Consider the following 17088-nt stretch of genomic DNA (forward strand, 5'->3'; position numbering starts at 1 on the left):
TTAGATTTTCATTATAATTTATTTTTAATTCTGTCGGGAATATAAAGCATGATTTTTTTTCTTATTTGAAATTCCGTTCAGCCGAAGTGAATCGTAAATGATTGCTTGATATAAGGTTCCTCTAGTTCACCTTAAGCAAACAATTCAATCCTGTAAAATACATTTGAATAATAATAATGGAAACTCCAATGATCTGTCAATGGTTTGTGTATGTTCGACATACATTTGACAATGTTGAATTGCGATTTTAAGGATTAGAAATGAAGCTATCAATGTTGAGTTGGCTAGAGAAACCTTTTCACCTTAAAAGTGGGTGTGCACTCGACTTCAACTTTGTAAAACTAAAGAATTTTCGCAACACATGTTTATAGAAACTATACCCCAATGAGTTCATCATTATCATCTTTGATCGGCTGTACTACTGGCACTAGGTACTAGGTCTGGTAGTTCAGTCATCAACTCGTATGACGTAACAACATGCCCGTCATGGGTTCAAGTCCCGAATAGACCGTGCCCCCATACGTAGGACTGACTATCCTGCTATGGTAACAATAAGTCACTGAAAGCCAAGCTCATTTCACCAGTGGGTACAGGCAGGCCTTGACCAACAGCGGTTGCTTTGCCAAAGAAGAAGAAGAAGAAGAATACTACTGGCAAAAGTCAATGAAATATGGGACATCCAGTCAACGGGAAAGAGATCGGGCTTGTTGATAGAAGGAGTTTTTTTTAATTTAAGTTAAAAATACAGTATCGACCATATTTTTGCAGGTTGTGTTAACTTTTTCCAGATAATCTATGTATCAAATGAGCTAAATTTGAGTGAGATACCACAGATAGTAAAGTAAAAACCCATAGACATAGAAAACCTCAGCAAACTGAACTTTTACTGGGCCTTGAATTTAACTGAATTTTTTTGAGCTGAAGATTCAGTAATCCTTTCAGTAAAAATAATATTTTCTGAATCATTCAGTAAGTTTGGGTGCTCACCAAAATGACAGCTCGTTTACTGCAATCAAAGTAATGCCATTAGCATATTACTGAAAAGTTTATTATTATTGAAAAGTGAAATATTTATTCCAAATTAAGTATTTTATTGATGCGCAGCAATTGGCAGTCTCTCAATTTATGTTCATCCATGTTTTATGATGTATAATACAGTTTTTAAACTGTATTTTGCCGCAACAAGTTATGGTGGTTCAGTAAGCGCTCACAGACTCAACGAAATTTCATCAGGCATTGTTAATTGTAGCAAATATTTGACACACCAACACGGCTGTCAATTGTTTGATATTAGTCCCGTAAGCCGAAATTTCACCTGAAATTTCACCAGGGTGTCTGTAAGCGCCTACCAAAATCAACTTTTTTTCACATCACAAGCAAGCGAGCACCGCATGGATTTGTGTGGATGTTCTGACTAACAGGTCAATTTGACAGAATGATTTGCTGCATTTTGAGTCATTTGTTTAACTGATATCCCGTAAAACGACTGATTTGACGCTTATTTTGCTGATTATCAGTAAAATGCGTATTACTAAAATGCATCCAGCAAATTATTTCACTGAAAACAAAATCAGTAAAAACATGACCTTTACGCTCAAAATCAGTTAAATATTCTATTACTGAACCGCTTCAGTAAAAAACATTACTGATGTCGGATGACAAAATTTGCTGGGTAGCAACGTTCCAGTTGTATTTGGAAAACGAAATGATCAATCCGATTCACGTTGTCCCGAATCTCGACTGTGCATCTGTTGTTTTGTCACACTTCAAGTGCAGTGTTGTCGTTAAATTCGTCTAGACTCTAGAAACTTCATTACACCACACTCAAATAATACGTAGTACAAAAAAATATATATATATGTACATCGATGACATTTTTACACAGTACGGTAGAAAGCAAACGCTATTCCTTCCTGAAAGTAGTATAGAAAAGATTCAATGAAATGTTTTTATCGAACACCACATTTGCTATTGACTTACATGTTCCTCTTCCTTCTGTGCTTCCAAATGTCTAGGACAACACACAATTGCTCTGCTACTGCAGTAAAATATTGGTAAACTTTTTCCAGCTCTTTTCGATATATTGGGACAGTTTATATGGCTTACGCAAGTACCTGTCGCACCATCTGGGTAAGAACATTCGTCCGATGTTTTTAAGAATGGAAAAACGTAGCCCAGAGAATGTTGCGATGGTGTTTCAATAACTGAATGGATCCATGCATTGTATGCATACACATACAGACCGAGCGCTTGATCTCCGAAGCCACAATTTTCCCCATGCATGTACAACCCCAGCAAGTATTTTTTATCATTATGATACCAAAATACAGCTGAACCTGGGTGTGCCTCGCAGCTACCCGGAACAAGCGTATGATTGTTCTGTAGACACATATGTTCAGGATGCAATCCTTTCAAAAGTCGAGAATGATGCTCTTCCGACGGGTTGCATTCGTAACTGAACCGCACGTTAAGTCCATGGACGGCAAAGAACTTGTTATCTGTAAAATAAAATAAAATGCATGATCATATGCTGTTCGATAAATTATCTCAATTCTGCTTACTTTTTGATTGGTCGCCATTGATCACACTAGCGTATAATGTTATTTTATCATGTTTTGAGTAATATGGTGCTATTTCGATAGGAGTAACAGATGCTTGCGAGACAAGTTTTAAAATGGCTATATTACTGTAGAGAGAATCGTCCGAGTAGTCGGGATGAATAATGATATCTCGGATCGCAATGAATGACCCATCGGCTAAAACTACTCTGGAAGTATAAGACCTGTAAAGAGATCATTAGATTAGCACGATTTATCGAAACCGTCATCGATGAGTTTCCAACCTAATACTCACATTAAATTGCTCGCACACTGTGCCAATGTGATCACGGCATCTTTTCTTATCAATACTCCTACACAAATCTTTGTGTGAGGTGCATCGGGGTGGCTGTGAATGGATACCGTGGTGTCAACAGCGATGTTCGGCTCGAATGATGTTGTGTTGTTAATTTGACGTCGATATTCTAAATGGCGCTTGGCACAAATCAACGGCTCAAACGATACATCTGCCCCTTCCTCGCGCATGATTTTGGATATCCAGTCAACAAATTTGGACAGTTTGCTAAATCCATGTAGTCTATGTAAACCACGAATCGGAGCAAACGAGGCACTTCCAATAACAAATGGAACAATGTGGTTCTCATAAATTAAATCCACATAAACTAGTCCACCTTTCCACCGCTAAAAATATAGGAATAATGAGCAAAATAAAACCATAGGGTAATGCAAATATTTTCGAGGTGATTACAATGTTTGGTACAAAAACCCAAAGAAGAGTACTATGCGTTTCGGCATAGCTAATAGCTATACATACCCAGTGTTCTTCGAATTCGTAAAAGACACACATCTGATGTACTGTAAGTGAGAATCCAGTGAGTAGCGAGATATAATTGAGGTATGGTTGACATTTTTCGGCATTTTTTAGTGTGATCCTCGTGGTCTGCACTATAGAATTTGTATCTGCAAGCAATCGGAGAAAAAATGTTGAACAAACTTGCCGAATGTAAAAGTTTTTAGTGTTCGATCGGCAAATTGATACCTATAAAAAATAAAAGATCGTCCAATTAGTAGTAGTAGTGCTTTTTCTTTTGACATGCTGTGTCGTCTCTTCATATTCTCGTTGTAGAAAATTCAGAAGCCATTAGGAACATTTACTGGTATCGAAATAATCTTAGAGACGTCTGTAAAAGATCATGGCATATTGAATGATAACCTGCAATTATGTGATCATTTAAGCATTGGTGAAGGTACAGTACTGTTGCTATGTTCGATACATTATGAATTATGCTATTGTTCTTTTAACATTTTTTGGAGATAAAAATTAAGCAAAGAAAACTCTTTGAAAGAAATCTAAATGCAATGCTGTAACTCTCGTTGCTTGTAAACGAGTACAGTGCCCGACACTGCTCGGAATAGGTGAGCGCGCTTTTACAGCTTTGATCGAAGTTATATGCTGGTATGGGTTATGGATGCATGTAGGTGTTAGAAGGCAAATAATCTTCGCTTGCAACAACTCGTAATAATTTTGTCAATTGTGGACAAATTTGAAGAGAAAACCTTCTACGGATTTAAAGTTGCTGAACTGATGCAACATAAAATTATATTATTTACGATTGCTATTTCTTCATTCGATTTTAATCTATGATAATTGGCATTCAGCTATCAAGATGCTAAGCATGCAGTAATCAAAATTTCTGTCCAAAAACAACACTTTCCAAGTTCATTATCCTTGTTAGTTCCTGGTTGTAGCACTCATGACAACTATTTTTAAGTAGTTCTCATCTGCCGTGTGACATTGTAATATATATATATATATATGATATATTTAGTTTTGTAGTGAAATTATGAAATGAATTTTAAATTCAATGAAGTTTGAATTGATGAAAGGAAAGTAAAACTCTACGGTTCTAGGATTTACCTACCAAAAAATTCATTTGTTCCAATCAATTTAACATTGGCAATGCTTATATTATCATCCAACCATAGACAGGCCGGTACAACAGTTGATTGTATACTAAACAGAAATTGGGAGAGCAATGAGCATTGATTTTTTAGACAAAACAGTGATTATACTCTTACTTCACGTTTGCCGCGAGCTTCAATAATCCAATATCATAATTTTTTTTACGTGCGTTGTACATAGGGTGAATAATAATTTTTGAGACATTAACGAGTTCTCCATGGACTGATACAGAAGTGCTGCAAAATATTTCAAACGTAAAAAAAATATTTGTATAATAAATTAGTTTCATGAATGACATACATTATTATTTATGATTTTTGATAAACTACCTGGAGTGTAGACAGTGCGCTGATCCAACGACAAAATTTTCAGACAGCAATACCCCTAGGCAACCACGTCCTCCACCACCAAGTGCTACAGGAACTATATGTGGAAACTCCAGCTGCAATCCTTCTTTGTCGTCTGCAGTTGCATGAGAAACTTCTTGCCTCTTATGTCGTTTTAAAATGTTTTCTTGTTTTAATCCTGATATAGGCATCAATATTAAGCACCTTTGTAATAATGATCTTTTGGTCAATTAATTACCTTTTATAGCTTCATGTTTGAGATCGTTACGCCAGTAAGCGTCAGAGTCTAACAAAAAAAAAATATAATGAATTGTAAGAATCGCCAAGAATACTTTTCATAGACTGAAACTTACAATGCAGTGTTGTAACTAAAATTAAAACACTTATAAACACACAAATGTACGCTGTCATCTTCAAGATGAGGCACAATCCAGACTGATTGATAATTCATCGCGTTCGTTGAGACGTACGTGTTATTTTTAGTTAAACGTACCAAGCATCTGATAGTAAAACCTTTGATCACCTTTGAATGAGAGATGGGATCATTATGCTAGACCTACGCCACAGAACAGCTGGATGTTCTCGCGAATATGGACTGAATTTCGAGTACGATTAACTAACCATCGTTATCATGGACTCTTGAAAAAAGAGAGAAAGAACACTCTTGTTTCTATTGTGGTTAGCAGCATCGGTCTCATTTTGGATCGCCGTGCACTGATCACCTACTGGACTATAAATAACACTCGTATAAGCAGCAGTGATGGATTTAGAGCAACGGTCATCCGGTGGGTATTTTTTTTTTTGAGGAAATTTTGGAAATGTCAATAAGAAAAGAATGTCAATTGTACATAATTTTTTTACGATTAAGCTTCTTGGTTAAAATATCTTTTAAATTAATATTAAATTGTTGGTTTACACTGTAGAACTTGCATCAATTGGTGGAACGAAATTGGTCGACCAAAAAAATAAGGGTTGCGAAGCGTTACATTTCAACTGTAAACTTTTTTATCTATTTCGAACGCAGCCTTTTTGCTCTTATAATCTCTGTAGTTTGTCTCAGCAGCAGTGGCGGCTTGAGTGTGTCGGGGGTCCTAGGTGGTAAAATAAGTGGGGGCCCCTATCGAGCACTGAGGCTTTCGATGAGAATACTGTAAACACTGTTGTATATGCTGGACCATCCACGGAGCCCCAAAACCGACGGGGTCCTCAGTCTACTTACCGTTAAATCCGCCACTGCTCAGTAGAACCTACTGCACCAGGAAGATAGAGAAAGTACATGATGCATAATCTGCTTCGTGTCTGAGATTTAGAGGAGGATGAACGATTGGGAGCCAATGTAACGCTCTCACCATTTTCTTTGCCTGCATCTTGTCAGTCGGGTCCGGATTGCTCCGAACGGCTCCGACCTTGAAATGTTACTTCTTCAATGCCGATTGGAGTCACTCCTTTTTTTTTTTTAATGTATCCGCAGTTTATTTGTCAAAAAATTTACATAGTTAACATACAACTGCGCACACCTTCCGATGGGGGTTACCCGTTAGGGATTTACCCACCGGATAAGACCGTCCGATTGGACCTTCCTTTTTTATTATTAGTATTATTATTATTACGCATTTATACACTATTGTGCCTTCATCCTTTATGAGAAAAAAAACCTTTTGACCTAGCTTAAGCCCTTCCGTTACTCGCGTGGGAGTCATCCTCTGTGCCTAGAGCAGCTCTCTTAGCGCCCTGATGTTACTTGAGCGGTAACGGCTGCTTCTTCTTCTGGTGTTAGGCCAGTACGCCTCTCCTGTCTCTCGCCCGATGGTGGCGGTGACGATGGTGTCACCGTAGCTTGGCGCTGGTCCATTTCCACAGTAAGTTGCGCTGTGTGACCCTGCAGCCGACTGTCGGATAGTTGTTGTTGTCCGACCCTTCTCTGCGTTCGCCTCCGGTTGCGTTGTGGTGTCGGTGGTGCTACTGCTGCTGTTACTGGTGCTGGTGTGGCTTCGGCTGGTGCTGCATCGCTGGCTGCTGGCATGTACAAAAGTCGTAACGCGGACGCCAGTTCCATGTCGCCAAGCTGCTCCGCGCGTAGCCGAGCTCTACGGGCCCTTATTTGACGGTTTCGGGCCGCTCGTCGTACTGCAGCCTCGTCCTGCGCCTGTTCTGCGTTGACTGTCGCCTCTTCGGAGGCGGAACTGATAAGCGCGTTCATCGCTGCCTCATCCTCTCTCCAGCGCAGCTGCAGAACTGTGGTTATGCGTTGTGCCGCTTCCTTGATTCGGGTCCAAGAATCTGAACTTTGCAGCAACCTCCGCCCGATGTTCTCCTCGGTAATGGGACCGTCCGTTCCCAGCTCCAGTAGGTCGCGCCGGACTTCTACAAATCTCGGACATTGGAACAGCACGTGAGCCACTGACTCGACCGAGCCTGTGCATTCCGGGCATTCTGGAGATGGAGCGAAGCCGCAGACGTGCAGAAACTCTCGGAAAAATCCATGTCCCGAGAGTATCTGGGCAAGATGAAAATCCACCTCACCCCGCTTCTGTACCATCCATGAATGCACATCGGGAATCAGGCGGTGTGCCCAACGTGCATAGCGGCTGGCTCCTGGATTTGCAGCGTTCGCGTCCCACTCCCGTTGCCATGCCGCAAGTGTCACAGCACGTTCCTCGCGTCGGATGACCATTCGACTCGCCTCTGTGTCGGCGAGGTATCGCTGGTGGCATCGAGCATCCTCCCTTATCAGATGGTGATGTGGAATGAGCCCGGCCATGAGTACAGCAACGCTGTAGCTCATGGAGCGAAATCCGCTCACCACTCGCTGCGCCAGGTGTCGTTGGGCACTTGCTAACATCCGCCGGCACCACTGGCGTTCCGTGGCCTCAGCCCAGATGGGTGCACCGTAGCGGATGATTGACTCCGACACTCCGGCGAGCAATCTCCACTTGGCTACCTGGGGCCCGCTGTGATTTCTCATGACGTTGGTCACTACCCTCACCACGCGACTGGCCTTGTCCACGACCATTTTCACGTGCGGTCGCCACAAAAGGTGGTCATGAATCATCACCCCCAGGTAGCGAATCGCCTGCTTGGAGCGAATCTCAACTCCACCCACTCGCATTGGTATCTCAGGATGCCCTCGGCGGAGGCTGGATATCATAACGCATTCCGTCTTTTCTGGAGCCAGCTGCAGATGGTGTTGTCTCATCCACGCGTGCACTAATTCCACTGCTTCCTCTGCAATTCTCGCCGCGTGTTCTGGCGTTGTTCCTGCCGCTAGAATCGCCAAGTCATCGGCGAACCCAACTATCTGAGCCCCTTCAGGGAAGTCCAAATTGGAGTCACTCCTGATTTTTTCGTAGTAATACCACCATCAAACATCAGCCAATATCCAATATGTACGACTTATTTAAAGCCAAGTTGAAGTTATATATTCTGTGGTTGGTGTTTAAATGCGCTAAATTTATTTAGGTTCTGATTTTCTCTTACATAATACTATTAAGTTGCTGACCGTATATAGGTCAGCTAACTGGAAATATGAGAGACATAGTTATAGAGACTTTGAGCATTTGAGCTTCAAGCTATTCTGAGCTGAGATATTCTGTTAATATGTGGGTGGCTGTGATTGTTATTCCGCAGTAGCTGCAAAGATGTAAGGTTTGTTTTTTTCTGATATGTAGTCATGGGTTTACCGAGTGCGACCAGTGTGAAGCCTGGATAGAACTCGTTGGTCTCTGGTAGATAGGGTATCTTTCCAAGGTAATGTATTAATTTTAATTTTTCTTAGGTGTGTTTGTTGTAGATTGTGCCAATATTTTTCCCAGTCCATGCGACTAATATTTCGACCCAGTTAACAAAATCACTTTTGGAGAGAAAGTTGGAGATAGGGGTTTTAACCTGCTAATATTTGCGAGTTTGTCGGCTTTTTCGTTGCCCATAATGCCTTGATGGCTTGGAACCCAGCAAAAGGTGACCAGAGAAGTTGAAGATATAGCTATTTCTTCAAGGCTTTGGATGTGAGGATCTTTAGATCTGCCACTTTATTATTTATCTATTATTATTATTTATTATTAATTTATTTACGTTATCGGGCAATAGGCCTAAATAACAGCCCTTTACAACTGACGAAGGTGAGAAACAGGGATATGAAAATCTGCAGATGATTCAAGTCTATTGTAGCTGTCACACATTTTAATTAAAGGGTCGTTAGCGCCAAATGAAGAAGATCGAAATGGGATCCTGATTAAAGACTTGCTTCTAAGATCCCTAGTAGGTGCAGAAAAACTTATCAGATTTAAAATTTCAGGTGCATCAATAAGCCCATTTAATAATTTATGCATGAAAATTCATTGAGCATACTTTCTCCTGTGTTCTAAAGTTTCGAGACCAAATAACTGACACCTGACATGGTACGGGGGGCGTGGCATTTGGTTTGACCAAGGAAGACGATAAAACATAGCGCGTGTCACCTTTTTCTGAACTTTTTCTATTATGTCTATATAGGTCACTTGGTTTGGACTCCAAACAACGCAAGCAAATTCTAGTATAGGACGGACTAGGGCACAGTATAACGATTTAAGACAGAAAGGATCTTTAAAGTCGGAAGAAGCACGTAGAATAAAACCTAACATATTTAATGCTTTTGAGACGATTGTGTGGAAATGGCACGATAATATAAGTTTACTGTCTAACATTATTCCTAAATCACGAACTCACACTGTCACACGCGGCACACTGTCTTGACCTATTTTGTAATTAAAAGTTATTGGAATCCTTTTCTTAGAGAAACTAATGCAGTTACATGTTTGTACATTCACAAACATTTCGTTATCATGGCACCACGTCAAAAAACGGTTTACGGAATCTTGAAGTATTTCGCAGTGATTTGAATTTTCAACAGCAAGAAACATCTTAAGATCGTCTGCATACAGTAAAACATTGACGTTGGGAACAGCAAACACAATATCGTTAATAAATATAATAAATAATAATGGCCCTAATATGCTTCCTTGGGGAACACCAGAAAAGTTACAGAAAGGGTCAGAAAAAGTTTTTCCAATTTTTACATTAATGCAACGGTTCATTAGGTAGCTTTCTAACCATGCTAAAAATTTGAGTGTACACCATATTTTAATAATTTAGCAAGCAATAAGTAGTGGTTGACCTTGTCAAATGCAGCGCAGAAGTCGGTATAAATGACATCAACCTGGAGGCCCTTGTCAATATTGGAGTAGCAAAATTGAAGCAAATGAAGCAGGTTAGTTTCAATCGAACGTTTAGGCATGAAGCCGTGTTGCATAACAGATATAACAGGCAGGAAAGCGTAGGACATGTGGAACATAACTTTTTTAAACAGCTTACTACAAGCACATAACATAGAGATTCCGCGATAATTACATATATCAGATTTGTCTCCTTTTTTAAAGACAGGAAACGTGTAAGAAGATTTCCATATTTGCGGGAAGCATTTCGACTGTAAGGATTTGTTGAAAAGTTGAGTCAGAATAGGCAAAAGAGCAGCCTTACAGTGAATAAGAATTGCACTGGGAATGTTGTCCGGCCCAGAGGCATACGAAAGCTTCAGTTGCGATATGGCAGCATCGACTTCATCTTGACTGATAATAGATGTGGATAAGTCAACTGCGTCGTTGATTGCGGAAAGTGCTGAAGATAGGTTGAGAGGTTTCGGAGAATTGCAGGTGTACACGGAAGCGAAATGTTCTGCAAAACCTTTGCAGAGGTCATCTTCACCCGAAATTATGTTTCCCTTGAAGTTCATTACAGCTGGAAGACGGTCGCAGGATTTCTTATTTCGTATGAATTTCCAGAATGCTAGTGGATCCTTTTTGAATCTGAATTCGATCTTTCTAACGTAGTCAGCATACGCAAAACGGTTTAACTGTTTGTAAATCCGAGCAGCGCGAGCAAAGTTTGCTTGGTTGGTGCTGTTTCGAAGACTGCGCAGTTTTTGTTGGGCATTAGATCTCCGGCGTTTGGCGACGCTTTATTATTAGTGCATTATTAGCCCACGGTGGTTTCGATGGAGGATTAAAGCAGGGAACAAACTGTTCGAATAATCCATTTGGATGATTTGTGAAGCTTAACACGCTATCGTTGATATCGTGGTTAGACTTTAATAATTCCCAATTGGTTTGAGTTAGCGCTATTGTTAATTCATCAAATTTCGTACGTCTAAAGTTCAAATCTCTCCGTTCTGGGGACTCAGAAGACGACAAATTCTGTTGCGGAACCATGAAGCTGGTAAGTAGAGCAGGGTGATGTGGATCAGGTTCAACTATGTATTCTAAACTCAGTTCTAATGGGCTCAATCGTTCAACGGTCTGGTCATCCGCAAAAATTAAATCAAGTATAGTATTGTTACAGTTGGTGATTGAATTAACTTGCTGAAGGCCGGCCAAATTAATTTCATCGAGGAGAATTTGGCAGGTAGGATGTATTCGGGAGTTGCTGAAGTCAAGCGAAGGAAAATCGTTCCGAGTAATCCATTTAAGATAGGGTTGATTGAAATCTCCGAGAATAATCAAATGATCGTCTTTATATTTTTCCCTAGTTTCATGTAGCGTAGTACAGAAAGTATTTATAACATCGGGGTTGGCAGCTTGGTCAGGAGGGAGGTAGAATGAGCCGATGATTAGGGAAACATCCAAAACTTTTACACGCACCCAAAGACACTCAATTGATGATGTATTAGTAGTGCACAGCGAAGCCGCATATTTGATATTCGTGACAATGAGAACTCCTCCACCAATAAATTTATCACTATTTATGGCAGAGCGATCCAATCGGAAGGTATTGTAGCGGTGGCTGTCAAACAATAGAGAAGATGGGTAACTATCGGTGAGCCAGGTTTCGGTGAGAATGATCACATCCCACTCGGAAATAGCTGTACTGGTAAAGCATTCGGTATTTCTTGTGCGTAAACCTCTAGCATTTTGATAGAAGATATAGAAAGGATCCTTTAGTGAAACATCGTGTCGGCGCGGACACGTTATTGTTTGTGTAAAAAAGGTGATCCGGAAGAGTTGCCATCAATGTTTATTTGCGGTTCTGTTGTTGATGCAGCGTTTGTTTGTGTAACCGCAGCAGAGATCGAGTAAGAAGTAGTCGGCTGCGGTGATGTGATAGTGTTGGTGAGATTCATGTCCTGGTGAGTAGTTTGTTTTCGCAGGTCCCCGAACAGCTGATTGAGGATAAAGCGGTGCAGGTAAGGTGAATCCCGAATATGGTGTGGATATTTTGGGAGCGCGTGGGCGAAAGTTAAACTCTCTGTAAACAAAACCACACGGCCAAGCCGTGGGAGAGAGCGCGATCTCTTTTAGTTCAGAAGGGACACCAACTTCAAATGATATGTATGTGAGAGCGTTTGGATCGCGGCCGTTGCGCAAAATATGTTTCACGGAACAGTTAGTGTAATTCAATCTCCCTTGAATAAATGTTTTCATGCTTTCTTCGGTAACTTTTGGTGCAACCCTCGTAATAAAAATCCATGTTTTTTATTCTAGTGCTGGTATAAACTGTATAGCGCTGTTCATGGTTAAGTCGTTAGAAGTGCCAATGTGAAGAGCTGGGTGAGAGAATTCAGTGATCGACGTTTCGGTACGCTCTGATGGGTGTGTGCGTGAAATAGTGTCTAGTTTAACGGATTCAGGCGTGGATGACTCTATATTGTCAGGACCATTGTGGTATGCGTTAACGGTTAATAAACCTGTAGTGGGGATACCAGTTTGCTTTGGTGCACTTGTAGCTGTATTTGTAGGTTTAGTGGATGGTAGTTTGGATGAAGGCAAGTGAGTGAACCTTTTATCTAGCTCGTGAAACAGTTCATTTCTCATCTCATTTTTCAGATCGCTCATCAAACCAGAAATAAAAGAAACGAAGTCGGCTCTAGATTCACGACACTTTTCACACATCCAGCAAAGGCCACGATTACGGGCCATCTCTTTGACACAAGCTGCAGCAATTTTAATGCATTCTGGATGAAACGCAGCCTTGCATTTCGAATAAGGCAAATTTCCACAGCAGAGAACAGGATCCTTGGTGATGGTAGAAGAGCAGATGGCACAATCCATTGCGGTGAGAGAGAGAGTGTTCTACGCAATGCGTGAGGTGTAGTAGTGAGAGCGGTCTCGGGGCAACGACACCATCAAGAGATGGCGAACAGCAACCGAACGCACGAACGCACAGCAAATTAGGAGCTTTAACAGAATGAAATTCACTTGAATGCAGGAACAGCAAGCTCACTAACAGTAGCAACAATCCGTTTCAACGGTGACTCCTCAATTCACGATCCACGCACGCAAAAACAACCAGTCCAAAGTGCAAAGCAAGAGCGGCGCAAAAACACGTCTAAACTCCTCGATGAGTGTGATCGATGAGTGCGATCACTTTCTAGAGCAATTAAGACGCTTGCGCTGTCCGTGAATAGAACATTGTTTTTATCTTCTCGTAGTCCTTCTTCTGCTGCAATGGAAAAGGCATTTGCTTCTGCTAAAAATTTTGAGGTGTATTTAGGAAGTTTGATGGCACATGCGTCTATAGAAGGAAAAATCCACATCCACATTTTTTTGCAACCGATCCGTCAGTGAATATATGATGATAATCGTGGTAAGTTGTGTTCAGTGTTTGTTTTAGTTGTTGTGTTTACGCAAGATCTGAGTTTGAGCATTACCGACCAGTCTAATCCCAGCGTCGGTGTCCAATGCGAGGTAATTATATGATTTTAGGCAGACTTTCTGAGGTTATTTGTTGAAGTTCATTGTTAACTCTTTGTATGAAGGAGTGTGCTTGTATATCTTTTTCTATTGATCTTACCGCTGCAGCTATTATCTATTGTAAGTGATAACATGTTTTAGTGGGAGTAGTCCGCTTTCGCAAAGTATTATGTCGGTAGGGCTTGTCACGAAAGCTCCGTTGGTGAATTTTATGGCTTTGTGGTAATGTTTTTGTTAAGTTATCTGTTGCTAATGATGTTTGTTCAATTCCGTAAAGAAGTTTGGGGAGGAACCAGGATTTGATGAGTGAGGATCGAGAGGATCGTTGTTTTCCGCAGCCTAGCATTTGGAATAGGAGAACTCGGGATTTGGTTTGTTGTTTTACATTTCTAAAATGTTTTTTGAAAGTAAGTATGTAGTATATTGTTGTTCCTAATATTTTTGCTGTTCTGAAGTTGGGTATAGGTGTTTTGTGTAGTTGTAGTGGTTTGCGTGGGAGTTTGGTTTTAGGTTTTGAAGAGGATTTATTCTCAGTATTTTAGATTTAGATGCTGAAATTTCGGCTTTTTTCGGGTTTCTTGTCGTTTTTTTTCCTAGGTTCAAGTTGTGTTTTTGTACAATTAAAAAGAGTGATAGCATCGGCGTAAACATTTAGTGTGAGTAGGTATCAATTATATGAGGGATTACATGCTTATTAAAAATATAGTGGGTGATAGAATGGCCCCTTGTGGGACACCATTTTCTAATTTATGAAGAGTGGATTGTGTTGAACCTAAAAGAACTCTAAAATATCGATCTGTATGGAAGTTTTGTATGTATGCTGAGAAACGACCACCTAATCTCCAGTTGGCGAGTTGTTTTAGAATATCGTGTCTCCAGGTCAGGTTGCTTTTGACAAATAATGGCGCAGTCAACAAAACAATTTTCCAGTTTTGCTTGTGAAATAAGTTCCTCTAATTGTGTAAAATAGGTTTCGATATCACGGCCACATTTAAATTTCGCTAATAATATGTATTAAAGATTCTATTCATAATTGCAATCGATTCATGGCATGAATGTATATGCTATTCGAATGAAAAATAGATATGGAACATTTTAGGTTCAATGATGATTCGTAACTGGCGTAGGAACATACTCTATAATTTTATACAATAATTTTGTAGATTTTGCATTATTAAATGACGGGGGTTTAGAAGTCATTTTGCAATGTTTGTTGTATATTTTGTCACTCACGAAACTTACTTTGATGCCTAATACGTACTTGGACTGGTCCAATGTTAATTTTAACCCGTCCTAGTTTAGTTTTCATAACAGGTGCAGGTGCAGGTTTGCCTATATTCTCGTCATTATTTAACACATTTTGACACATTTTATGCACCAACACAGGGAAAAAAGGGGACTTAAACTTCACAATGATATGTCGTTTGATTATTTACTGAATAATTAGCATTTGAAAATTTACTCCAAAATTGATTGTTTACGTTTTGTTAGGCTTGGATACGACCAATGTCGTTACGCACTGTGGGAAACGAAATGTAAACAATTTTATTAATTTTGGCTAATTTTTCACGTGGCGCCAAATGTTAACGGTATTGTGGCGCGATAAGCTACCAACGCTTCACAAGACAGAGAAAGATCGAATAGAATAGGTAGTGGAATGCAAAAAAAAATGAATAGCATATTTTAGAGCTTCAAGTCTAGTGCGAAAGCACTGATAGCGCATCTTTGACATCACACTTTTGTACATTAAAGACCAATCCGGGGAAAATTACTGCGAAAATAATGATAGACTCAAGAATAATAAACACAGCTTTATTTTGCGATAAGTATTTAACCAAAATTAGTATGGTTACCTTGATACAATGATATAAAATTCATGTCCCTTAAAACATAAAACAGAATTTTAGAAGTTATATAATCGTTTTGTGAAACATTTTGCAGCAAACCAACATTAACAGCGGTTGATAGCAAATATTATTTCCTTAAAGATAAAAACTCAAAGTTAGATTAAATAATGCGCTACTTACATGTTCCGCTTCCGCTACATAAATGTAGAGACAAATGTAAATGTAGAGAATCTGAGAGACAGCAAACAACTGCTCTGTTCTTGCAGTAGAATCTTGCCAAATTATTTTCCATCCGTTGGCGCACATTAGGACAGCTCGTTTGGTTCACACATGTACCTATCCTTCCATTTGCATACGAACATACATCTGATAGATTCAAGAAAGGATCGATGTACTCGCGTGACTTTCATGATTGTGAATTTATCACCGAGTTGATCCACAGATTATGCTCATTAACGTAAAGACCGATTGCTTTTTTTTCAAAGCCACAGTGTCCCCCATCCATGTATAACCCTAGTAAGTATTTTTTTCCATACCGCTCCCAAAACACAGGTGAACCTGGGTGTGCCTCGCAGCTTCCCGGAACAAGTGAATACTCGCTTTGGAGACACATATGCTCCGGCTGTAACCCTTCTGAGAGAAGAGCGCGTTGCTCGTCAGACGGGATGCATTCGTGACTGAACTTGAGTGAAAGTCCATTGACGGAGAAGTACCGATAATCTGTAGAAAAAATGTGTGATTAAACATAGAATGTGACATTTGCTTAAATGAGCTTGCCTTTCGATCCGTCAGTAGCGTACAAAGATATTTTGTTATATTTTGAGTGAATTGCTGCTATTTGAGCGGGAGTAATAAATGGTTCCGACACAAGCTATATTGTTGGTTAATATTGCTATATTTTTAAAAAGAGTATTGGCCATGTAGTTAGGATGTATGATGATATGTTTTACGTTAATGGTTGATCGATCGTCCAAAACCACATAGGATGAATAAGGCCTGGAAAGAGATTACCATAACGATATTATTTGCTGAAAGCTTTTCATATAAAGTTTCAACTTATGTGCTCACATGAAATTAATCACACACTGTGCCAATGTGACCACGACATCTTTTCCGATTAATGCTCCAGTACATTTGATTGTCTGATTTGTATCTGGATTGCCGTGAATGGATACCATGTAGTCAATAGAGTTGCTCGAATCGAATAATTTAGAACCGTTAATTTGACGTCGATACTGTAAATGACGTTTGGCGCATTCTAATGGTTCAAACGATACTTCTTCACCTTCCTCGCGCATTGTTTCGGCAATCCAATTACCAAATTTGGAGAGTTTTGTGAATATATCGACTTCGTACAAATTAGCTCCTGTGGCCGCTGAAGCTATTCCAATCACAAATGGAACAATATGATCGTCATACACCATATCCACGTGGCCCACCACTCAATTCCTAAATAAGGGGCGAATAGATAGAAATGCATATACATTGCTCTACAATATTCAAATTGAATACTTCAGCTACATTTCATCAATTAAAACATGGGTATTTAAAGTGTTGCCATACATACAGTTCCGTCCTCCATTTCGTTTAATATACACATCTGATGCTCTAAAAGTGATGCATTGCGAGCTGTAAAGAAATTTGGGGGAAAGA

At 39.9% G+C, this 17088-nt stretch overlaps 1 protein-coding gene across 6 annotated transcripts; it reads right to left on the bottom strand.

The window, feature by feature from the left end:
• On the bottom strand, positions 1 to 5400 carry LOC133393193 (serine protease Hayan-like). Of its 6 annotated transcripts, XM_061656719.1 has the most exons (10): positions 5222 to 5400; positions 5107 to 5154; positions 4851 to 5046; positions 4638 to 4757; positions 4481 to 4572; positions 3373 to 3518; positions 2854 to 3239; positions 2562 to 2782; positions 1981 to 2498; positions 1 to 1913 (listed from the first exon to the last, which is right to left on the bottom strand). In XM_061656719.1, exons 1-10 carry the CDS (start codon positions 5277 to 5279, stop codon positions 1878 to 1880), a joined length of 1821 nt encoding a protein of 606 aa, XP_061512703.1. In that variant the 5' UTR covers positions 5280 to 5400; the 3' UTR covers positions 1 to 1877. The 6 variants fall into 6 exon arrangements, 5 of the variants coding, with proteins under 5 accessions (XP_061512703.1, XP_061512705.1, XP_061512706.1 ...); XM_061656721.1 differs by lacking the exons at positions 4638 to 4757; positions 4851 to 5046; positions 5107 to 5154; positions 5222 to 5400 and adding an exon at positions 3598 to 3739; XM_061656722.1 differs by lacking the exons at positions 4638 to 4757; positions 4851 to 5046; positions 5107 to 5154; positions 5222 to 5400 and adding an exon at positions 3598 to 3771 and having other exon boundaries at positions 4481 to 4564.
• Positions 5401 to 17088: the final 11688 nt, after the last annotated feature.

The sequence above is a fragment of the Anopheles gambiae genome, chromosome 3 (genome assembly GCF_943734735.2).
Source record: "Anopheles gambiae chromosome 3, idAnoGambNW_F1_1, whole genome shotgun sequence".
Taxonomy (NCBI): domain Eukaryota; kingdom Metazoa; phylum Arthropoda; class Insecta; order Diptera; family Culicidae; genus Anopheles; species Anopheles gambiae.